Here is a 25,827-nt window from a genome sequence, read left to right on the forward strand (position 1 = left end):
TTACACACTTTCAAAAATGAATTTATGGGGGGAAAAAATCAAAAAGCGCCTACTTTTTTTGGGGGGGTTATTACAGCTTAGACAACATATTCTTACATGTTTATCACTTTTAGCAGTGTTTTATGTAACTTCAAAGGGTTTCCTGTAAAATGACACCAACATTTTGAACCTAGACCACTGTATGTGTGAATGGGAAGCTTTTCAATTTGGGTAGGCCAAATCCAGGCGGAGATCCCAAAAAATGGCCCTGAGTGTAAGATGCTAAATAACTACTGTTTTCAACATTGATAATAATAAGAAATGTATCTTGAGCACCAAATCAGCATATTAGAATGATTTCTGAAGGACCAATAAAGACTGGAGTAATGATGCTGAAAATACAGCTTTGACATCAAAGGAATAAATGAACATATATTAAAATTGAAAACAGTTATTTTGAACTGTAATAATATCTAACATTACTGTTTTTACTGTATTTTTTATCAAATTAATGTAGCCCTGGTAAGCAGAAGAGACTTTGTTCAAACAAAAATGTTTTATTTGACCATTACATTACATTATTTATTTATTTTTGCATTGCCAAATTTTTGATAGGCATTGTATACTAATGGGAAAAAGCTCAACGTGTAGGAGCATGTGTACTTACCCTAAGGCCAACAAAAATAACATTTTTGTTGCATAGATAATCATTTCCTGCTGGTAGAACTTGGTACTAAACTAGACTTTAGTATCTATAGTAGATGACAAGTAACATGCATTGCTTAACACGAAGACAAGAAAAAAGATTCTATATAGAACCTTAAAGGGTTCTGTCTGGCACTTGTCTTCAAATATAGAACCACTGATCTATGACTGGATTGCTCATAGTGCTCTAAACTGCCAGCAGGTGGTAAAGTGTTTGAATGGCCATATTGATATTTTCTTTTAACAAAACAATAAATAAATCTGTATTCAAATTTCAAAAAGAGTGATTTGACATTTGCTGTACATATGTTAAGGTGTCTCATCCATCCATTGATTTGAATCCATTGATTTGCTACTGTAAGACCAACATAACTTAATCACACTTGTAATAAGCAGCAAAAATTCCCATCTTACAATAAATAACCATTTACATGTTTTGGACGTTTGCGATGTAAGAATGTACAGGAAGACTTTATATAAAAACACTGACTTGTTAGGTAATGTTTTCTTACTAAAATCAGATGATTTCCTATTCAGTAGAATATGTGGGCGTGGTTGCTTCACTTATTATAAAGTCATTAGCAATTCAGTCATTTATATAAATCAGTGTATAGAACCTTTTAGGGGTTCCTATCATCGGATAAGTTTATGGATTTAGCTTTAAAGGTGCACTATGTAGTATTTTTGCAGTAAAATATATTAAAAAAAAACCACTAGGCCAGTGTTATATATTTTGTTCAGTTGAGTTCTTACAATATCCCAAATGTTTCCAACTATTTTTAAATTTTGATAAAATTGCTACTTTTACCAAGGAGTCTGGACATCTGAGGGAGGGACCTGTCAATTGTGTCATAGCTGCGTTACCCTCGGTTTCCGGTTTTATTCTGCAGAGGCGCTTTACTGTTAGCAGTGTGAAGAAGTGCCACAGCAGCCGCTGAGCGAACGCCCAGGGTAACGTCATAACATCAGTTTAAACACACTTAAATGTATCTGATATGATAACCAGAGCTGCGTTACCTCATACTAATGACGGGAAAAGCGGAAATGGCGCCCGCGACTGTGTCCCGTCATAATAAAAGTTGCGCCACTCACAAGCTGTTTGTTTGCGTTACAATTCCTCCAGTGGCCTTGCTCAGCTCCCTCAACATTCGGTCCTGTTCTGCTATATACTACAATAATGTTAATAATCACATCCATGAACATGATTTCTGAGTCCTATCCCGATTATTTTCTACTGGCTGTGAGGTGAAGAGCACATGTCCCAAGATTCTGAGCTCTAACTTGGGATCATCAAACCACACCTTTGTTTTGAATAGGTGCCCTCTAGCTGACGAAAAAAAATTATATGGTGTAGCTTTAATCAATTTAGTTTTTTTTATCTAAAACAATTAAAAATGTAATTTTATGACATTACTCGTAAACAGAGAAAATGAAAATAACCTGTTAAACATGAAAGTATTATGCAATCATTTAAGACCTTTCTCCTTATAGTACCTTTTTGGCATAAAGAGTTCTTTAAAATTGACCCAAGAATCCTTTTTTCTAAGTGTGTGTGTCATGTCAGCTATACCTATGTTTTTTTTAATACTGATTTGTAATGCCTGTTTCACACACAGTCCGTTTGCAAGTGCGTATGCTGTGCGTACCCATGTTAACTAGTTAGAGCGGATGCGGCCAGGCAATGCGTTCCAGGAGAGGTGCATCTGCAGCAGTGCAGCGGTCGTTTCCGCACAGAGTCTATTTTTTTTGCTGTGTTGGACGTGCTGAATTAAAGTGACATTGTTTGCATTAATATAAACATGTATTTTGATGTGAAAATCTAGTAATTTTACCACAGTTATAATCTAATGCTGTTGTCCAAAATATTGATATTTCGATTTGTATTGCACTCTCCTCTCCCCTCCGACCGACAGCGAGTTGACTTGCACCCGCATATTCTTATTCAGCCCGGTTAACTCATCTATGAGCACTAATACATCAGTGGGTTAACCTCTGAGCACGGCGAACGTGTGCTCTGCTTGATTTTTCCTCATGACAGCGTGTTTGTGATCAGTCTGAATTTCACGTGGGATTGCACATAATTCTACTAATCACCGCAGGTTTTGCGCTGACATCTGAAGCGCACACACACACACACACACACACACACATACCGTTATAAAGCCACCTCTGACATACAAGTGCACACATTTGTTTCTTTTTCCAGCTTATTATTGGTCAAATAGACTCAAAAAAAATCCCAGTGCACAACTGGAAGAGTATTAACATAAACACAGTCATAAACAGTTCAGGAAGAATGAGTAACAGGAACAGTGTTTAGGATCCATGCGTGCGTTAGGTCTTAAAGGGACAGCAGTTTTTTGTTATTCAAACTACAAAAAGACAAACGATCACACTGCTCTTGACTGATCAACTTGTGAAAATGTAATGGTTTCATCTGTAGGCTATTTAATTTTTTACAAAGAACATTATCCAATGTTGTTTTAAATTGGCCTCTTGGCTGTCTCTGATCAGTCTTCTCCTTGTATGAGCTGAAAATTTAGAGGGACGGCCAGGTCTTGGAAGATTTGCAGTGGTCAGGTACTCCTTCCATTTCAATATTATCACTTGCACAGTGCTCCTTGGGATGTTTAAAGCTTGGGAAATCTTTTTGTATCCAAATCGGGCTTTAAACTTCTCCACAACAGTATCTCGGACCTGTCTGGTGTGTTCCTTGTTCTTCATGATGCTCTCTGCGCTTTAAACAGACCACTGAGACTATCACAGTGCAGGTGCATTTATATGGAGACTTGATTACACACAGGTGGATTCTATTTATCATCATTAGTCATTTAGGTCAACATTGAATCATTCAGAGATCCTCACTGAACTTCTGGAGAGAGTTTGCTGCACTGAAAGTAAAGGGGGCCGAATAATTTTTCAGTTTTTGATTTGTTAAAAAAGTTTGAAATATTCAATATATTCCGTTCCACTTCATGACTGTGTCCCACTTGTTGTTGATTCTTCCCAAAAAAGTTTCATATCATTATGTTTTTATGATATGGGGCCGAATATTTTCGCAAGGCACTGTAAATCGAAAGAAACGATTAGTGGTCTGTTAATTGCATGTTCTTTTTCTCGCATTATTAGAATAGCACTAATTGTTACATTTCACAATTGCTACAAAAGAGGAAGTATAGAAAGTCCACTGCAAGGCAAAGCAATCTAGCTGCATTTCTTGTTGGTCTGTGTTAATTAGTTTCTTTCTTTGTTTTAGTAAAGCTGTTGTCCTTGTGTTGTCATCATGTGTTGTCCTTGCCATTCACTCATTTAAGTTGAGGGAGAAGTAGCTACGAGCCATGCAGTTGTTGTATTGGTGATGCTGGCACATCTAAAAATAAGCTTCTGACACTTGACTGTGTTTCCACTTTGCGCTGTCATGGCTGAACTGTAACTGTGACATTGAGCCAGAAATAGTCTGAAGAAGACTGTGAAGCCCAGTGAACATGGCTTGAGTCATGAAATCCACTCAGAAAGAGGAAAAGCTAATCCTAGAGGCTCCACCTCTATATGAGTGGTTTTGGAAAAGGCCGCAAGGATCCAGTAGTGGAAGCGCTTCTTTAAACAACTGTTCATTTCTGCAAACCGTTTTATTTTTAAAAATAATACCTGAACTGAATCACGTTTAATCAGTGTAGACCAATTCCAACTCTTATGAGCTGGTTCTTTTTAATGAATGCAACAAAAAAACAACACAAAACGTGTAGTCCAAATTCCTTCAACAAATGACTGTTTTTAGTCATCAAAAGCATGCATTTTAGACAGTGTAGTCCGAATACTAAGCAAGATATTTTTATTGAATCAAAAACATAACAACTAGTTTAGTCTGATTCCTAAACAAATCACTCCTTTTAAATCAGTTATTTTTACAGGAACGGAAACATGCGGATCACACAAGCTGTGTCTCATGTCAATTTCGAAGGCTCCGTCCTCCGGAGGACACGTCCTGTGAAGGATGCAGTATATGGAGTGTCCTCAATCAGAATTAAATGAAGTATCAGGAAGTATCACGTTGCTATGATTACAAGTTCAGCCTTGTTGCGCTATCACGCCAGTTATATGAATGAAATTAATGACTATGAAATGTTTCTTGCCTTGAAAGCAATGTATTGTTCTAAACATTTAAAAAGCACAAAACACTTGTAATCATGTTTACAACAACTTTTGTTTGAGGTTATACAGCTTAAAAACTAAAGCTTGAAACTACTTACATTTAAACACCACATCTACGCTTGCATGTATATCTGGCGGTGGTGCCATTTTTTCAAATAATATTAAAAAAAAATATGATGGTTGTTAAAGGGGGGGTGAAACAATCAGTTTCAGTCAATCTCATGTCAATCTTGAGTACCTATAGAGTAGTATTGCATCTACTTTAGATTCATATCTTCAAAAAGTCTTTAGTTTTATTATATTTATAAAAGAAATATAGGCTGTACTGAGTCTTTCCGAAAAAAACGAGCGCCTGGAGGCGTATCGTGTGGGCGGAGCTAAAGAATGAAGAGCCCGGACAAAGCGGTGACGTCCTCAAGCTTGGAGAAGAAAACGCTACCCTGAATAAAACATGGCATCAGATTCAACTAATACATATATGATCCAGAATCAGATTCGGAGGCTGAAATAAATTGAACAGGACAAGCAACAACAGCAGGACGTCGGTCTCTGTGGTATGTACTGTATTTAGTGGCCTGTCAACATTTGTGTGGGTTTACTCGTGGTGTATGAGGACATGATTCGGTTTATGGACTATTGTATTCGACTAAACATTAACAGTAGCAAGCAAAACGGTTTTGCACGTCAGACTAGTGTAACGTTATACATAGAACAACAATGGAGTAACGTTAGCGCATTTGAATGAAGAAGCACGCTTTGCGAGAACGTTAGGTTTATGCTTGGGTGGTTTTACAATAAACAAACTGACACCTATAGCTGTCAGCTAAACAAATGTATTTAAATACACACCATAGATCGCATGCTCCATTGATAAATTAACTAACGTTATATACACGATCGTGTTGTTTACTGATGTTTACTTACGCGACGATAGCCAACAACACAGACATTTGAAGCAGTTTTACTCACCGCCTGCTTCCAAAGCAGGACCGTGAACCTTTATCGTTGGGACCGCTCCCTCAAAAACACACTTCTTTGGTTACTGTTGATTTCGTGAAGTCCTGTGACAGCAGTGACTGTGGAGATCCACTTTTGCGACACGACTGAAGGTTGATGTTATGAAGCTTCCTGTCATTTCTGCCCATAGGAATAAAGTGGAGCGCGGTGCGACAGAAGTGTTCACGGACGAGTGGATCTGCACCTTGAGAGCAGTGTTTATGGGCGTGCATTTCCTCTCTCACTCTAGTCGCGCGCGCGTGCACCCTCCCGGGAGAAGAGCCCGTACGGCCCAAACAAGGACATTCCGCTTTGTCGAAGTCAAGCCGACCCATACTCAAAAAAAACTCTCCGAAACTTGTGAGAAACCGAAAGGAGTATTTTTGACACAGAAATACTCCATCAAACGTCCAACATTAGTTTTTGAAACTTTGTCTATGTTTAGGATGGGAATCCAAGTCTTTAACAGTGTAAAAAGCTCAGTATGCATTAAACAGCATTTCACCCCCCCTTTAATGGCGACACAAAGAATTGTAAGTTTTTGCAGCAGCAAAGAGGATGCACACTCCGAATTCCTGTAAAAGAAGGGTGCATTCAGAGGTCGCATTCGAGTGTCCTACTCACTTTTTTGAAATGAGACAGCCTTATGACACATGCAGCCTTCGAATGTGAACACCGGAGGACGCAGCCTTCTGAAATGAGACACAGCTACAGTGTCAAACAGTGTAGATTGATTATTGTATAAATGACTCTTTTGAATCGATTATTTTTTGTGAAACAAGATTAGAGATCAGAGTACAGTTTTTGCAGATTACATTATGTCAGCAAATAACTATTTTCAGTCAAAAACATAACATGTATAGTGTAGTCAGTTTCCTGAACAAATGACTTTTTTTGACCTGGTTCTTTTTTTTATTGTCAAACATACAAAAACTCATACAAAGTATGATTCCCAAATGAAAGATTTGTATGAGCTGATACTTTTTAGTAAATAAAAAAGATTCAGGTTACATTTGACTGTGTAAAATCATATGCTGTACTTACTCCTGTTGTTCATATATTATTAATACTGATAATTTAATATGTAGTAGACAATATGAAAACATGCTGCTTCTATAAAAACTAAGAAAAGTTATCTAATTCTTTTTCAAGAATTGTTTTAAATTTAGAACCAGAATTTTTACATTTCTTTAGATCATTAGATTCCTATTCCTACTTAGCACACCTATTTCATTGCTATCTGTTAGATCATAGCATTTTAATTCATTATATTCCAAAAAAAGCATCTTTAATACTTGTGAAAATGGTTTCTTAAAGGGGGGGGGGGGGGGGGGGGGGGCGTTTGATGGGAGTATTTCTTTGTCAAAAATACTACTTCCGGTTAGTCATACGTTTCGGCAAGTTTTTTGCGATCATGCGTCCCCTTTGACGTTAATGGGGGCGGAATTTCCTTGTATGGGCCTTACGGACAATTCTACCGGAAGAGCGTGAGATAGAGAGGGAGAGAGTGAAAGTGACAGGCTACGCCCATCAAAGCGCTGGCTCGTAGGCTGCTGCTGCACAGGTGATGTGCACAATTAATAATGACATCAAAAAGTGCGTTTTTGGTTGCCAGACCAAGACAGTCCTGCACAGATTCCCCAAAAACCCCGCGGTAAGGCAACAGTGGATGGAATTTGCTTTTCCGGATCAGCAACTGAGTTGCGCGAATGTTTATATCTGTTCGCTGCATTTCGGTGCCGACTGTTTCATAAACAAGGCCCAGCTTGACGCCGGATTTTCCAATCGCCTAATGCTGAATGATGGAGCAGTCCCAACGATAAAGGTCCCAACGTTAGAACCGCGGGCGATGAGTTAGACTGCTTCAAATGTCTGTGTTTTTGCCTATGCTCATCAAGTAGCCCAAACATGATCACGTATAGTTACTATACATATTACTATATATAGAAATTGATCAATGGAGCATGCGATGTGTAGTGCGTGTACATTTGTTTAGCTGGCCACTATATGTGTAACTTTATGTTTGTGTATTGTAAAAGCACTCCAAACAACAATACACAAAGAGTGGGGAAATATGTTGAACTAAATAAGCGCGCTTCTTCATTCAAATGCGCTACTATTCCGTGTCTTTCTATGTAAACACTAACTTAGCCTGCCGTGCAAAACCAGTCCGCTTAATAACGTTACAATTGTCTACACAAACCACGCGTAAACACACAAACACACGTGCACAACTGCACTTCCCACATGTACACCTTCAAAGACAAAAATACGACGATATAATTCAAGTATAAATATGTAAATAACACAAGCCGCTAAGCATATTATATAGTTAGTGTATAACTTGTACCACATAGAGACGTCCTGCTCTAGTCGTTTTTGCTGCTGCTCCTGTTCAACTGCAGCCTCTGGGTCTGATTCCGGATCATAGATGTATGGCTGTATCTGATTAAAAGCCATATTTTTATTTTGAATAAAGTTTTTTTCCCGCTGTTAGGGATGACACAGCTTTACGACGCACTCGACTCAACACAATAGCAGCAGCGTGCACACGTCATTATTTAGCTCCGCTCACACGATACGCCCCCACCCGCTCGGCTTTTTTCGGAAAGACTCGGAACAGCGCATCTTTCTTATATAATTATTAAAAAAATAAAGACTTTTCGGAGATATGCAGGATGCAATGCTACTCTATAGGTACTCAAGATTGACATGACTCTGACTGAAACTGAGTGTTTCACCCCCCCTTTAAATATTCACTAGCTGTGAAGCGCATGGTTTTAACACCATAACAGCTGTTTTGTTTCAAAGGTAAATATAAAAGCACATTGGAGAATGCATGATTGCTGGTCATAAATGTTCATTGAATACATCTGTGTAGTTTTCTCAGCCCATGAGGTGTTGTGTCCATCATGCATAACATCATGGCTTAGGCACAACTCCACCTTAGCATCAGCACTTTCGTCATTTGCACAATTTATTTTTGTACTGTTCGGAAATACATTTTTATTGTGTGGCAAATGTGGAAGTTCAATACTTACTGTGTAATGCTTTAGCTGCACTTCTGAAAGGAAGCTTAAAGAAATGTAAGCGTCGTAGGTCTGGAGGCTATGTAGGGTACAAAGGTCAGCTGTGAAACAGAAATCCACTTCTACTGTAAGTCTTTGACACTGACACTGTATAGTTACATCCAATACCTCAGAGACGGTGAGTAGGGCACGGGTTTGGTGAAAAACGATCATTATGAAGTCCTCTCTGGCCTACATTATCTGTTTCGAAAGACAGATCTTGTCAATGCCACTCCCTCTTCTTCCTTTGGAAATGTGTCTCTGCCCTAAGGCCATGAAATGCTCCTCTCTCTTTTCCTGACCAGATTTGTCCCGTAATCCATCTGTTCATCTGTGTCCCTCTGTAGAGGTTTACTAATGAGGACCACCTGGCTGTCCACAAACACAAACATGAAATGACGCTGAAGTTTGGACCCGCCAGAACGGACTCGGTCATCATTGCAGGTACTTTGCACCCGGACAATATGATAGTATGATATAAAACACACTTAAAATTATTTTATATAATTAAATGAAGTATAATGAATCAAATTGCAATATGAACTAGGGTCTATGAATAAAAAAAGTTAAAAAAGAATGGTTTTAAATTTGAAGTCTGCATGTCTCTGTCTGAATGAGCGACCTTTCGTCTACTACTATACATACTGAAGCATGAGTGATGCTCGTGGTGTTTACAGCGTCTACCGTCTCAATATATGAGGACATGAACACAGGAACTGCTCTGTTAACTTCAAGTTCATTTCATCATTACGTTTGGTAAAACTATTGTCATATCATGTACACACAGAAACTCAATGGTCTTCACGACGACCCGTCAAAATACAAGTTTGGTTTAACTTGAAGAAATTATAAATATATTACTATTGCACAGTAGAGTAAACTTTTTCATGTGATGATAATAATATTATTTATAATAATAATACAATGTATTAAAACACACAGAAACTCAAAGGTCTTCTTTACAACCCACCAAAATAAAAGTTCAGCCTAACTTTTCATAATAAAATGATGGACGAAATGTATTAATTGGTGTTAGAATTGTACTATTGCACAGTACAACGTACTTCTTAAAGTAGTAACAATAATGATAATAGTAATACAGTTTATTAAAACTTTATTTTTATTAGATATATAGTAAGATTTCATACAATTTAAACTGTAAACTTGCCAAAACTAAAGAGGAATTATACATTTTCATTTGATTACATTTTAAAAGATTAACTAAATGGTTAGTTTTATAACTAGATTTGCGTGCCACCATTTATTGAAGTATATTTGTATTTGACCATATCATGTTTGTTTATTCTGTGTACTCCTGACAGTAAAATAAGCCACAATAAACCTAATAAATCTAAAGTTTAAGTATGAAAAGAAAAAAAAGTGTATAAAGAATATGCCTGTACAGTGAAACTGACAGAATCTCATTATAACGTACGCTGATACATTATGCATGATTATATTTAAAAAAAAATGTTGATAGTGATTTATTAATTTGTCTTTGTAGGTTCATGTTCCTACCATCCATCCCCATATTTACACCCATGTTTTTGTGTGTTGCTACTTTAGTGGGAAATAGTATCCAGGAATGCTGGTTTCAGTGGCACTGACAAAATAAATAGTATTTAATGATGCAATTTGATTACTTTATAGCTATGGAGTAAAGCTAAGTCCCCTTAAGCTAGTAATTTTAAGTGGGGGAGGAATTCACAATGTTTTTTTTTTGTTTTTTTTTTGTCATGTTAAACCTTTGGGAAAAACACAAATGTAATAACACCCTTGAACTCTCCCAGATTTATCATATTAAATCGTAAGCAGATTTGGTGTACTGCCATTTTTCTGCACAGCAGAGTGTATATTGTTCTTGAGGCCATCTTGCATAAGGAAACAATGAGATCTCTCGGTTTCTCACTCTATATCCCAGACCAGACGCCGACTCCCACTCGTTTCCTGAAAAACTGTGAAGAGGTGGGCCTTTTCAACGAGCTGGCCAGCTCGTTCGAGCAGGAGTTCCCTAAAGGCCATGAAGATGAGGACAAGAAGGCCAAGAACCCGGTAAGCTGCGGGACTGGGTGGAGGGACTCAGTCATACAGTTAGACGTGCTCCAAACATGAGGAGCTCTGGCTGCCTGCTGCCAAAACTCAGATTTATGGACTGTGGAGTTCCCTATCAGTTCTCATGTGTAACACCGTCTCGTCTAGCCCTCTGTCTGTCTGTCTGTCACATTCTTCATCTCTCTTTCTTTTTTCCACGTAGTTGCCCGCTCCTAATTCTGGAGCACTAGACATGAGCTTGCAGACGCCTTCAGACGTTAAGGTGAAGGAGGAGGACCCCGTGGAGGTGGACTCCTCTCCGCCTGGCAGCCCTGACTCCTTCTCCAGCATGTCGGATAGCAGCAGAGAGCCCATAGGCAGAGGACAGGTACATGCTTTATGCAAACCAAGCTGTGCTAGAGCAGATATAGCAAAGCCCAAAAGTTCAGATTTAAGCATGGTGGTCTGAGAATACATAGTATATATAAAAAAAGAAAAAAAATAGAAGTAGTTAATAGTAATGTATGCTAGCACAGATTTGGCATTCAAGTGGCAGCTGAGTTGTAGGAACCATAATTATAAATTTTCACTAGGGATGTCACAATTCTCAATATAATATTGAACCGTTCGGTACGTTCAATACATGCTTGTGAATTGCATTTCTGCTTGTGAATTTTTTTCTTCGGGTTTTGCATTCAATTAAATATTTCTATTTCTCTTTGTTTGAAATATTTCTCTCAGTTCATTTTGCCTCTTTTTGAGTGTGCCTGTGAGTCTACGCGCTGATAAAGTTAGGGGGTGTTTAGCCGCGTTTTAAAGCCTTGCCGGTTAAGCATTTAATTCACATTTTACATGCACTTAGCGTGTGCGCCTGTCAAACACACGTGATTACGGGACTAAGTAGTCGTACTATTCTAATACTGTCAAATACACACACAGTCGTTTATGTCGAAAGTGAAAGTTAAATCGGATGTGTCTGTATATGAGATGCGAGCAGGTCTTAGCAGCGCAGCCAAATGATTGTGAACACTTGTCCTTAAAGGGACAGTTCACCTCTAAAATTATGTTAATTAAACAACTAAAAAAAAGAGAGAAATCACTCACTGCTCTTAAATAAAGTATATGTTGTGCATCCATGGAACACCAGTCGGATGTTGCGTTGGAACGTTTTCAGCTAGGTCAAAGAATAGGTTGAAAGTCAATATTTTGTCAAAATTGGGTTTCTTTTCATTCAATTATTATTCAATAACATCTTATCAAAATATCTTGGCAAAATTCACTTGTTTAGTGCAGAAAAAAGCAATTCATAGCGGCAAGCTGAAAAGACTGCGTCTTTCTCTAATGTTTTCACACGTCCAGCGGCTGAGGTGCAAAAAAAAAAAAAAAACGGCCATAGTTTTCACTCTTTTAACACCACAAAGACAGTTCACCCATCAAAATAAAACCCATTACATGAACAATAAAGGTGTATCAAAGTACATTTCCCGTCAGTCATATGTAAACTACGGCACGCAAAGTTTTTTATTTAATACGGTATCGTGAGATGGCGGACTCGGAGCACAAGAGAACAACACAGTCTGAAGTAACTGATCGCTTTTATGGTCTCGTTCGCCTCAATCTGCTTAATCCTGGTGATGTCAGTGCCCTAAACAATCATGTAATGGATTATTTCACATCCAAAGATGAAGGATCAGATGATTGAGAAGTTACTGAAGAAGAGTTAGTTTAGCTATGCTGCAGGTGCGCTGTGCTTGCTATTCTTATACATTACACTAGTGCACTGCGATGCGATCTAAACATACAAGGGGTGATCAAAGTTCAGTTTTCATGCCAAGAGTTCAAAATATAATATCCAGTCAATATTTCAAGATACAAAGTTCTGGAAAATGTTTTAAGTATAAAGGAAAAATATAGAATTGCCATTTGTAATGCAGCAGTGAGCTATAATGCACCTGTTCTTTTTATATTTATTAGAGGTTTAATAAAAAATACTGCCAAACTGCCTATACTACTTCTAAATAGGATGTGTACTTCATAAAATGTATGACAGTTATGGAAATAAATTATTTAGATCACTCAAACCATATGGAAATAGCCTGACGTGGTCATACTCAATTCTAGTCAGAAAATGAGTCTGAAATTAAATGGACAGACCTTTGTAGGTCTCTCCAATTGATGTCTTTACTGGTTCGTTTGAAACACGCCTCACAATCACAGCCCAATGGAGCAAACCAATCAGAGCAACGAAGCGACGCATTGTCAAATGTCAACAGACAGAGCTCAACTGCACTGCACTGCACTGTCCGCGTTTTTTTTTCGCGGTTGTTTTTTATGTCCTCGGGTTGAAGCGATTATTATGTGATATATAGACCCATGAGTGCGAATTTTAGCAGGCAACCTTGCCAAAATAACACACATTTTACCCCCCAAATACCATTTTCCCCCCGGAGAACCCCCAGAGAAGCTATTGCTTAGGGCTAGTAGTTGGCGGATTTTATTGTAAAAACTTGGCAACCCTGTTTGCACACGCGCTAGAATAAACGATCTTTGCCGGTGTTGTAAAAAAATAAAAGAATTTATTGATACACAGAGTACTTACCCAACATGATCATCATCTTTGAGAGAAATTATGAAGGTGAATGCATATACAAACAAGCTTTCTGTTTAGGATTCGAGTAAATATAATCCAAGCTCCTTTGATGACGTGCATGATTACGTTACTGTTTATCATCTGTCCGTCATCGTCTAAAGCCCGCCCTGATGATTTCATTGGTCCGAACAGTTTCTGTTCGGAGATAATTACTCCTCTATGGAGCGATGCCAGACCGAATTGCCCGACCTAAAAATGTTGTGGGCGGGGCTAAGTTCGGCTGGCATCCAGGCTAATATGGAAATGGAGGCGCTCTTATATGGTCAGTAGAGCTTGGGTGTCATCTAGTAAAAAAGTTTGTTACTGCGCCCAAACAAAATCTCACTGATAGCTAATTTTTTGATATATCAACCTTCAACTTGAAACTCAACTTTTTCATATTTCTGGCTTTGATTGTCTTGTGGTTTTAGAGTAAAGCATGTTTTTTAAAATACATATTATAAAATATGATAAAATATATATTTTTACATTTTCATAAACCTAAACTTGTGTAACTTTTTCTGTTATTTTCATAATTTGACTTCTACAATAATCTGCCAAGTGTCTTCTTTAAAACGAGACAAACCTGAGGTCTATATTCCAAAGCCTTCTTGAACAGCCATTTAAGTTTCTATAGTGCATTTTCATGTCTATGCAAAAAACGAGTTAGTTATTTAAACCTGTTTTTCTCAAAATTCCGTTCCTAAAAATCATAGTGACCACCCGACTTCAGATAACCAGATAACTGGTCAGGATGTTCACCATTTGAAAAGGACTTGACCCCAGATTCCATATGGTATCAAAAACTGTAAAAAGTAAAATTTCACCAGGTGATGGGTTTTCGTAGATCACATCACATATACAGTAGCTTTCAATCAATGTGTATTGCATATTGAAGACTATTTAGTTTTAATTTTAGCCCACATTTATTTATTCAATTTCATACTTAAATGCTGGTGTACATCTCTGAGCTGCCACTGTAAATCTGTATATATGTATTTATTTTATATTATGCAATACACCTGGAATGTGTACAAGTTTTTTTAAAGTAAAGTTAAGTTTAAGTAAGGTTTTTCAAGTCAAATAAAGAAAGAGTATTACAATAAAACATTCTTCTTAACCTCTTTCTGTTCCTATTGCCTAAGAATAAAATAGCAAAAAAAACCCTAAAAGAACCGAAAGCCGTGGTTAAAAACCAAGGTATGTATTGAACCGTAGACTAAATGTATTGTTGCATCCCTAATTTTCGCTAAATTATGTATTTGCTAGATGTGTTGCATCACTAAACAAACAATCGTGACTGGATGACATCTATTTTGGAAGTAAACAGTGTTGCTTTTGAATTAAATGCTATGAGATGTTTGTGCTTAGCTGGCCGATTATCTATCTTACAGGATTCTCCTCCGAAGCCTGCCGTCAGTTCGGCTCCCACCCCTGCCATAGTGCGTCCTGGCTCTCTCCCGCTGCACTTGGGTTATGACAGCCTGCACCCCACCATGCCCTCCCCTACCTCTGTCATCACACATACCCCACCGTCCAATCGCACACTGGGGTAAGAGAATAGCCACAGCATATTAATGCAAAGTCGTTACTTTGGGCCGTCAGCTTTATTATCTATGATTCATTTCTATTTGACTCAGTGGGCTGCTTTAAGTTGGTGTGGTAGCAATTCTTAGGAAAATGTGGGCAGCTGGCTAATTTAAGCTGCCGTACTTGACGTCCCAAGAATGTTTGGTCAATATGAAATCAAACTAAGGAAAATCCAGCCTTTTCAGCAGTTTTAAGTCAGCATTCAGTATTATGTGAAAGAGAACCAAGTTACATCCATCCTTTTAGTCTACTCGTTAAAACCCATCTGGAGAATCTGAAAGTGGGTTTAAATATTTTGGAACAGAAGAAGGTTTGTAGAGTTCTTCCATGGGATCTAAAAAAAACCTAAATCTATCTAGATTTAGCAAGAAACCAAAAATCAAAAACTCATAAGAATGATTATGAACCAGCAATTTTTGTAATGTTCCAACAACATACCCCAATATACCCAGATATATCTAAATCTGGAAATCAAGTGGCAAATCAGCCAAGTGGCAAAACTGACCAAAGTTCAGTTTTCACTGCTGAAGTAAATGCTATTGGCATTGAAGTTCTACAACTGTGAAGATTTTAATCAGTTTTCATCATATAAATGGCAATCAGAATAGGATCAGTGCTTAAAAAACAAAGTCTGTAAGATAAATCATGATGTTGGGACAAAACATACATTCCCTTTTAATAATCAATGGGATCAAGTCATGTACACATGATGCCAGATAGGCATCGAGACTTGCTCATACATTTGTACTAGAAAATTCCTCAAAGTGTTCATCTTGTCAGAATCCACTGTCTATTAAGCACATTTTGCAGGACTGTAATACCTCTAGCCATTTGAGGAATTTATTTTATTCTATTGATACTTCTGAAAAGGTTTTTAGCCAAGTCTTAGTTTTTAATGAATCTTAAAGTTTTATCTTTAGAATCTTTATTTTTATTTTTTAATAACTAAGCCTTGCACTCGCCATTAACATATCCATAGAAGCTGGCATTGCATCAAAATAGGAAAGAAAGAAAAAAAGAGCAGAACTTAAGTTTGTGCGTTGTTTTGGTGTTGCTGTTTGTGCAAGTTGGAAATTTCTCACTTCTCTTTCAGGTCTCCCACAGTGCCGTACCCAATGATGATGCTTCCCAATGGTCAAACAGTTCCTGTGCTTCCAGGTCCTATGCAGATGCCCTCAGTAATATCTGTAAGTTTGAAGTGTATTTACAAGTATGGAGTCCCCTGATTTACTATAATTCATTTGAACTCATACTGTAATCAGAAACAGGTGTCCAACTTCGGTCCTGGAAGGCCAGTGTCCTGCAGAGTTTACTCAACACACCTGCCTTGAAGTTTCTAGTATGCCAAGTAAGGCCTTGATTAGCTGGTTCAGGTGTGTTTAATTGGGTTCTGAGCTAAACTCTGGAGGACAGTGGCCCTCCAGGAGCAGGATTGGACACCCCTGGTATAAGGAGACGGACAACTCAAAGGAAAAAGAATGTGATAGACAGTAAAGGCCCGTTCACACCAAGAACGATAACTGTAAAGATAACTGTTACTATATTAGCATCCACACCAATGCACAATATCATTGTTATAATAAGCAGTTCTGTTTTCTACCAATTTAAATGCTTGTGCTATTAAAAGGAGGATGAATTCAGATTGGCTGTCAGTTTTTATTGGTTTATCAGCTTTGGGGGGGGGGGGGGGGGAGATGTTCTGAAAGTGATACCAATGATATTGTTTCTCTGTGCCATTATCGCTAAAGTTGTGCTGTCGACTAGTGTGGCTATTCTTTTACCCTGAGAAATGTTTTTGAAGCTATATCTTATCGTCATTGTTGTGAACGAACCTTTTTTTTTAAACTGGGGTCTGCAAAATGGTCTTGGGGGGGGTCTGTGCAAAATTCAGTGTTGTTATTGTTAATTGAAACTAAGGCTGTTTCTCAATTCCAAGAACGGACTTGCGTTCTCGTGGAGACCGGTCTTGCCAGGCTACTTTGAAAGATCGTACTCGGAAGGACGCGAGGACACAGAACGCATCCTTGTGAGAATTGAGATGTGCTGTGATCTTGTTGCTCAACTGACCGTCCCAGCATATTATAAGTAGCAGCCAATGCACTATTAATACAACATAACATCACAAACAAACCTCATAAAATATTAAAACATTGATTTCATATTATTATAGACCTAATTTGCACATAATCTGTATCGTTTTATTTTATCGCATACATTTGTAAAAATTAGCATGTATGTTTAATGTTACTTATGCTTTGTCAGTGTAAAGATTATTTTTAATATGCCTATTAAAATACTGCTTTCTCCAGGTCTTTATCACTTTATTAAAATTAAGCAAAATGAAACGACAAATGTTCACGAGACATCTCGTAGTTGCAAGCTTGCAGCGGGAATCTCTTTAAGTGAGAACAAGTAATTTTCGCACACGTATGCTTCCGAACGTCGTCAATTCGAACACATCCGGGTATTTCATGCATCTTAAGTAATGGAATTGAACTTCGATGGTTGATGATGATGTAGTACGAGAACACGAGGATGCAAGATCGCTTAAGATCACATATTGAGAAACGGCCTAAAACTATTAAAACATGGTTTTGTTAATTGAAATTAAAATAAATAAATAAATAAAAATTTCAATAGAATTAAGAAAATAAATAAAATAAGTACTAAAATGACTAAAACTGAAATAAAAATGAACTAAAGCTAAATAGAAATGTTAAACAAAACAAAAACTAATAAAAATGACAAAGCATGTTACAATTGACTAAAACCTAACCTAAAATACAATTTTAAAATAATAGCTAAATAAAAATATTAAGTACTGTAATACTATAATAAATAATACAAAAACAACAACAGACAAATTTCACAGTAACAAAAGTGCTATATTCATTTATACTTTTTCTTTATTGTTAAAAGCACTTCATTTAATAAATCAATTATAGAATTTTATTTTGAAATCTTTTGAAGTAATGTCAATATTTTCCAGATAATTTTGACTTTATTTTGACTTTAGTACAATAACAATATTATTTCATTTTTAAACAAAAGTGTATCTATTAGATTACATAAATCATGGTTATAATATGTTTATTAAATTATACTCTTTTTTTTTTCAGTCTTAAAATGTTAGCTGCCTTTATATTATGAGAGGGGTCATTTGCAAGATAATCATGTCCGTAAAATGCTTTCTTTTAGCATAATTTAAGTTGCAAACTTTAAGATTACTAATATATTATTGGAATGTATACTGTTACCAAGCTGGACACCAACTGAATTGACTTGCCTTAAAGGGACTTTGCTATGATTTAAATTTTAAAGGCCAAGTGTGTAATTCTTTTTTGGTCAATCTATCAAGCAACTCCCTTTTTTAGCAGTGTCACTTGTAGCTAAAAAATGATCCACATGTTTCTGTGAGGTATTATTTTGTGATCTTTGGAGTCATTTATAATTTGCCTAATAAGTTTTTGCATTTGGCTCTATGGTGTAGCTGGCGAGGCCCTTGTGTATGGTGCCTAACATTCCAGGAATTCCCGGCCCGCCACTAGGGGGCAGCAGCAGCGGTTCGTCTTCACCCTCGGGTTATAACCCCCACACTGAGGCGAAGATGGTGAGATGGCAAACTTTTATTTATTTCTATGCCAGCCTGTGGATGTTTATGCAAAACGCTCGGATGCATAGCTTTCTCTTAGTGTTCCTATGTTGAAAGTCTTTATCCAGCACGTCACATGGGTGACATTTTTCACAACAAACAAACACAAATCAGCTCTGCCAGTAACAGTCTGTATTTCAAGTACACTTGTTATCCAGGGATATGCAAAAAATACACATTTTCATAACAGACTAGTTGGTGGGTGGTTTGAAGACTAGTCGGTCTGTATAATTAGGCTGATTTAGCATCCACCAGCCACATTTATTATGGGACGTTCACTTAAGATTTGAAAAAATGTACATGAACATCCTGACCCCTAGAAATAAAATGCAGAAGTTCACACGTTTATTTCCCTTCTGTCACATGATTTCCCTCCTTAGTGCTTGATGATTTATGGTTCGGTTTTATGAAATGACTTCTTTTAGCATTCCACATGAAAGAGGAATTAAATTGTGTTGCGGCTGTAACAGCTGTCTATAATTAGACAGAATGCCATCTTGTGCCACATTACCATGCTGTGTTTGTTGTTATTCTCAGAGGTTGAAGGCGGCATTATCTCAGCAGTCGGCCGCAGCTCAGGGTTGTCTTGGTATGGCGATGGGGTCTAGTGCAATGGTTCCTCAGAGGGTGGAGCAAAGCCAGCTGCTGGTCCAGCATCCAGACGCCCCATCCCCTGCTCAGCCGCAGGTATGTAGCACGTTTTCACACTCGAATTGTCAGAACTGCAAGCATTATATATACTTGTGTTGACATAGTACCAACATTTCGCAACATTTCACATTTCTGTTATCAGTTACAGTACTGTAGCAAAAACTTTTGTAACTATTTTATTTGTTTATTTATTTAACTATTTGAAAAATAAATAAATTAATTATAAAATCTAAGTAAATACATTAAAACATCAGCATGCAGCCTTCAATTATTGTTCAGTTAAGTAAATATAGAATTTTAAATATCAAATGAAAAGTTAGTAATAAAATGAAAAACAAAGATACACATTACAGGTAACAGAATAAGAGATAGAGCTACACCGATTAGGTATAACATTATGACGACCTTCCTAATATTGCGTTGGTCCCTCTTTTGCTGCCAAAACAGCCCTGACCTATCGAAGGCATAGACTCCATTAGACCCCTGAAGGTGTGCTGTGGTATCTGGCACCAAGTTGTTAGCAGCAGATCCTTTAAGTCCTGTAAGTTGAGAGGTTGGGCTTCTATGTATCGGACTTGTTTGTTCAGCGCATCCCACAGATGCTCGATTGGATTGAGAACTGGGGAATATGGAGGCCAAGTCAACACCTTAAACTCGTTGTTGGCCACCAGGCCACCTTCTATCATTGCTCTGTGGTCCAGTTGTGATGCTCACTGTTGGCACTTTTGGCGGTGAACAGGGGTCAGCATGGGCACCCTGACTGGTCTGAGGCAATGCAGCCCCATACGTAAAAAAATGCAATGCACTATGTATTCTGATACCTTTCTATCAGAACCAGCATTAACTTCTTGAGCAATTTGAGCTACAGTAGCTTGTCTGTTTAATCGGACAACAGACCAGCCTTCGCTCCTTATGTGCATCAATGAGTCTTGGCCTCCCCTGACCCTATCACCGGTTCACCACTGTTCCTTCCTTGGACCAATTTTGATAGATACTGACCACTGCAGACCAGGAACACCCCACAAGAGCTGCAGTTTTGGAGATCCTCTGACCCAGTCGTCTAGCTATCACAACAATGCAAGCTGCTATGGTTATCACTATGCCACTCGTTTGAAATTTCAGATTCAGTCTGGTATTTTAATATGGTTGTCAAACTTAAAAAAATATATTTTATTAAATTTTTTTAAAAGGTTATATACCGAAACCGAGTAAAGTTATAGGCATAAACCATGCAATCAACACTGTAAAAACAGAATCTTTTTATGCTCCGTCACATACCCCTTTTCCACCAGAATGGTTCATGTTTTGGAGCCAGAGCCTGTTTTTGGCCAGGCAAACTGGAACCTGTCACATCCTGGACATGAGTTTCCACAGACTTGAGGAATGAATGGTGTTGTTTACCTGACTATATCCAGTCTGAAGTCAAACAGTGTGCGTCCCGCTGTTTGCGCAGACATTGCGGTACTTCTGTTTTGCGGTTCACTGTACCAGTAGTGATTTTAGCACACCGGCAGCTCGCCTAAAATCCTGGTCCTCTGATCTATCCTTTTTGGAGATATATTGAAACTCAAACTGTTTATGCACTCGCTCTCTCACGCACTGAGTCTCTCTCGTGCACTCAGTTTTATATATTTAGATAGAAAGAGCAATGTAGTACAGCGAGACTGCCATAGACAGCGTCAGTATTTCTCTTTATTTCAGTATTTCTCCTCGGCACCATTTGAGACCAGCAAATTAGAGTTGAACCGATCTTTCTGGCCACGAACCCCCTTTTCTGCAATGGAAATGCGCGAAATAGTTTGAGAACTAACACAGGCCGGAAACCCACACTTTAACCGTGTCAGTGGAAAAGGGAAAACACAGTGCTTACACAAATATGCATGGGAGCGTTTGAAAGCAGAGCGTCATGTTTGTCAGGGAGCATCTTTCACTTTGCTGTGGCATTAAGCAGTAAACATCTCGGTTTACTCTGCCCTGCTGTGTTCAGGTGTCACCCGCTCAGCCCACCGGGGGTCGCAGGCGGAGGACTACTGATGACGACCCTGATGAGAGGAGGCAGCGCTTCCTTGAGCGGAACCGAGCAGCAGCTTCTCGTTGCAGACAGAAACGCAAGCTGTGGGTCAACTCTTTGGAGAAGAAAGCTGAGGAGCTCACATCCATCAACGTCTCGCTTTCGGTTAGTGTGCATGAAAAAATTCTTTGACTTGTAATTTGATCTAAAATGTGTGTGAGCACCGAAATATCGCCTATTTACATCGCAACTTGAGAAATGTGTTAGTAGTAGTTCCTTTATGTTCTTCTAAATTTGACAGTATGCAAATTTCTGTGTGCAATGCATGCAGCGCCTACATTTTCTTATACAAGATGTATGCAACCAGAGTATACTGTGTGGGATACCGTATCCCACAATGCAATGCGTTCATCCATAACTTCTATTTAAAGAGTCAAGACTGAACTTAAAACGATGTCAACTGTGATGTTTCGTTATCTCTTTAAATGGCAAAAGTTAAGATAAAGTTAGAGTTAAAAGATACATTTTGTTTGCACAAAATTGCACAAAAAAGTATTTCCCAGATAACTATCTCACTTAATGTAAAAACGTTATGAGATAATACTGCTTAACATGCATTTTTTAAAAATATTTTTCAATTTCTTTTATATCTTAGCATATACTGCACAATTGCTAGTATCTCATTCCAAACATATCCTATCCTATTTTTATTTATTTTTGTACAATTATTATTTTGCTATTGCGATAATAAAATAATAATAATAACAATATTATAACAAATAATATGTATTTTTTATAAGAATAAATTCTTTTTATTTATATGTGCATGTATGCGTTTTATTTTATTATATTTATTATAATTATTTAAAATTAACTATCAATAATGATGATTAATAATAATAACAATGTAAATATTTATTAATATTTTTTATTGTTTTCTCATGACTGCCGTTACTTTTTTGTTTTTTATTATTTGTTTTTCATTGCTTTTGTTGTGTACATTGATGGTTTGGCATTGTTGTATGCACTTTAAAATTGACCAGATACAAATGTGTTTGCAAGTTTGCGTCCAAGTGTGATGTTCACACTTTGTTTTCGCTTATTTGCATGTTTACAAGAATGAGGTGTCTCATCTGCGAAACGAAGTTGCTCATCTAAAGCAGTTGCTGTTAGCTCATAAAGACTGCCCCGTCACCAACCTCCAGAAGAAAGCCGCCTACTTGGGTGAGTGGAGCTTTCTTTTTGTTGAGGTTCTTTTTTTAACTTGCATCTGCATGATATAACCTTCATTTTTTTTTGCCTCTCAGGAGAGGAACACATGAAAGAGACGTCTGAGCCCACGGGGTCCCCGGCACCTGTCATTCAGCACAGCTCTCTGGCCCACAGCCCCTCGTCCACAGTTGGACCCAATGGCCTGAGCTCCCGTGCTGCGGCTGAGGCGGTGGCCATGTCGGTGCTGGCAGGGATGGGCAGCCAGCGAGGGGAGAGCGGTGGGCCATCGCATGTCATCATGACCACACAGTCCCACCTGTCCAACAGATGATGAGAGCAGCTAACAGTCTGCCTGGGACTCTCCACATCCCGGGAGAGGGGCAGATCTGTACACATAGAGAGGGACGGAAGGAGATTGTTGTTCACTATGCCATAGACTATGGGGGCTGGACTCCAAACCGTGTTCTCCTTTGCATCCTCTTTAACTCCTGCTCCTTCCTTCAACTTCCTCCTGCTCCTCCACTGGCTGTAGGACTGCAAAGCACTTCCTGTCATTAAACGTATCCCCATAGACATATGCACATACACACGCTGCAATAAAGACATTGCCTGAATTGTGACGGTGCGTTCGGTGTATGTGTACATGTGCTGTATTGCACATTAATTCACACACATGCAGGCTGCGTCTCAAATTTGTGACGATGCAATACTTTATATATTCTTATATATATGTATTAGTATGTGTGTGTGTGTGTTTGAGAGAAACATGATGCTTTAACGTTCTGTACGATCTTTTACCTTGCTGTTTTAGAGTTGTTGTTTTTTTTAGTTTTCAGGTGGCCACCACGCTCATCTGACCCTTGCTCATCTTACCTCATTTTTAACCTGTTATATACGTTTATAATCAACGTGTGCATGTGAGCTTCTTGTGTGGGTGTACAGTGATGCACAACGGAAAATAGCAGTTTGTGAAGGACTGATACACTAAGACTGCCTTGTTAGCATGTAACCTTTTTGCTATATATAAACTGTATTGTATTGGCACATTGCATTCAGTTTGGGCTACAGAACCTCATAGTTGTCGTTGCCCTATCTTTGTTTTCTTGTGTACGACAAACTCAGAAACCGCAAATAGCTTACTGGCCGAGGTTATGATGTAAGATTCATTGTAATCAGGACCCTTGCGCATAGTCCAGTGTCTTGAGAAATCGAATGAACGCCTTTCCAAAGTTAGCCAGTTTCTTTCACTGTGATCATAATGTTCTAAATTCAACTAGATTGAGTTACGTTGGCCATAATTAGTTAAGGCTCCTAATTTTTGCCCTGTCTTGTTCTTTTTTTATTATTATTATATAACTTTATTAACTCATGAGATAAATCCTGCTGCTGTTTATTGAATCCCATTTCTGCTACATTAAAAAGAAAAAAATATGACAAACGAATACTAATCAGATAAAAGGTCAATTATGTGAATAAAAAGTCAGATTTATGGCATAAAAGTCATAATTACAATTAAAAACTCTTAATAATAAGATAAAAAGTCGCAATTATGACAAGTTTGAATTATGAGAGAAGTCATACCTATGACAAAAAGTAGAACTTGTGATTAAAAATGCAACATTTTGTCATAATTCTGACATTTTATTGTGTGGTGGAAATTTCCGTACGTTTTTTACAGTAATGCAGCCCTAGTGCCTCTATACCCTCTCGTTCTAGTGCCTCCCTCCCGATGCTTTGTAACACTATTTGTTTCTCTGCTCGCTTCTCCACCCATAAAACATACACAGTCCCCGATAAAACTTTAAAGAGACAAGGATTCTGCCTTATGAATCACACGAGTGCCTCTTTATAGGTTAACCTCACTCCATGTCGCTATTGTATTCAGGCATCTGTCAGGAGATGTTAAAAGCTTTATCTGTATCATCAGTCCTGGGTCAATAAATTAACAATAATGCCTTTAATAGTTTTTAAACAGTCAGAGAGCACTGCCCTGAATTTTATGCATATTCTATACTGCCACCTGGATATAATAGGGTGCTATTACATCTAACTAGAAGGCTGCAGGGAACAAAGAGCATGCAAATCTACTGTTTGAATGGTTTTACCTGTACCAAGATGTTTATCCAAACACATGGTCTTGTCTTTTTTACACATTATCAGACACTTTTAAAATTAAGGCAGCATATAAACAAGGGACTAAGATGTACTGTTGTTCCTCAGTATATGTAACTTGAATTCTCCTTGATTTTCTGTCATTATTTGCAGCTCGTAATGCCGCATTAACACAATATCAGTCCGAAATGTATATAGGCCTGTCAGAATGCACTAAAACATTTTGGATTATTTTTCTGTTTGGTGTCTCAGAGATTGTCAGATTTTCTTTCAAACAACATATCAAACTTACCACTTGACCGATATCTCACGAATGCCTCCTGGTTTAAGTGTTGACCTTTGCTTTTGTGTTATATCATGTGCTGTAGTAATACAGCAGAACCCATATAGAGGATTGTTGACCTGAAATGAGCAGAATGGAGAATTTTTTTGCTTCACTGGCACTTTTTCTAAGATTTTTTTCTTTATTGTACGCTGCCAGGACTAGAAATGCCTATAATAAATCTTTTTTTTTTGAGTGTTGTAAGACAGAAATGTAGAAATTCGTTTGTAGACTTTTTTTTTTCTCAATATCTTTTTGTTCTTCTAACAGTTTGTACTCAAATATTTGTAGTTATTTTTTATTTGTAAAGATTAATAAGAATGCCTTGAGCCGACTCCTGTCTGATTCCCCCCCTCACTTTAATCACTTTAAAGTTAGATCAGATTTCTGTCTTGATGGACTTAATTCATAATTCCAACATAATGCACAAATAATTTATTATGGAATTATTTAATGCTTATTGAAATTGAATGCAGTTTCCCTGAAATAGACTGAACAAAACAAAGTCCTTTAGAATATAGGAGGATCATAGGCAAAAGATTAAAGGATGTTTTAAGAATATGTATTTTATGGAAAATAGCCTCACTCCAAGTTGGACTGATAATTTTTGAAATTGTCCTTGTAATGTACATATGTGTACCATATATATTTACTATTTTTCATGCATGTTGAAGTGAAACTCTGAACACAGTGCTGCAGTTTTGATTAAACAAAAAA

At 37.7% G+C, this 25,827-nt stretch overlaps 1 protein-coding gene across 3 annotated transcripts in view; it reads left to right on the top strand.

The window, feature by feature from the left end:
• The window catches only part of atf7a (activating transcription factor 7a), a 42,915-nt gene extending 17,088 nt beyond the window's left edge, over window positions 1-25,827 (top strand). For 2 of the 3 annotated variants that reach the window (XM_067446062.1, XM_067446063.1), the window contains exons 3-13: window positions 9,248-9,344; window positions 10,822-10,952; window positions 11,155-11,319; window positions 14,955-15,112; window positions 16,244-16,337; window positions 17,087-17,176; window positions 18,641-18,760; window positions 19,340-19,489; window positions 21,441-21,629; window positions 22,583-22,688; window positions 22,772-25,827. In XM_067446062.1, coding sequence (XP_067302163.1) covers window positions 9,248-9,344; window positions 10,822-10,952; window positions 11,155-11,319; window positions 14,955-15,112; window positions 16,244-16,337; window positions 17,087-17,176; window positions 18,641-18,760; window positions 19,340-19,489; window positions 21,441-21,629; window positions 22,583-22,688; window positions 22,772-23,007 — 1,536 coding nt within the window. In that variant the 3' untranslated portion in view covers window positions 23,008-25,827. The remainder of the gene's footprint in view (window positions 1-9,247; window positions 9,345-10,821; window positions 10,953-11,154; window positions 11,320-14,954; window positions 15,113-16,243; window positions 16,338-17,086; window positions 17,177-18,640; window positions 18,761-19,339; window positions 19,490-21,440; window positions 21,630-22,582; window positions 22,689-22,771) is intronic. The other variant, XM_067446061.1, reaches the window with a different exon arrangement.

Source organism: Pseudorasbora parva, chromosome 6 (assembly GCF_024679245.1).
Source record: "Pseudorasbora parva isolate DD20220531a chromosome 6, ASM2467924v1, whole genome shotgun sequence".
NCBI lineage: Eukaryota > Metazoa > Chordata > Actinopteri > Cypriniformes > Gobionidae > Pseudorasbora > Pseudorasbora parva.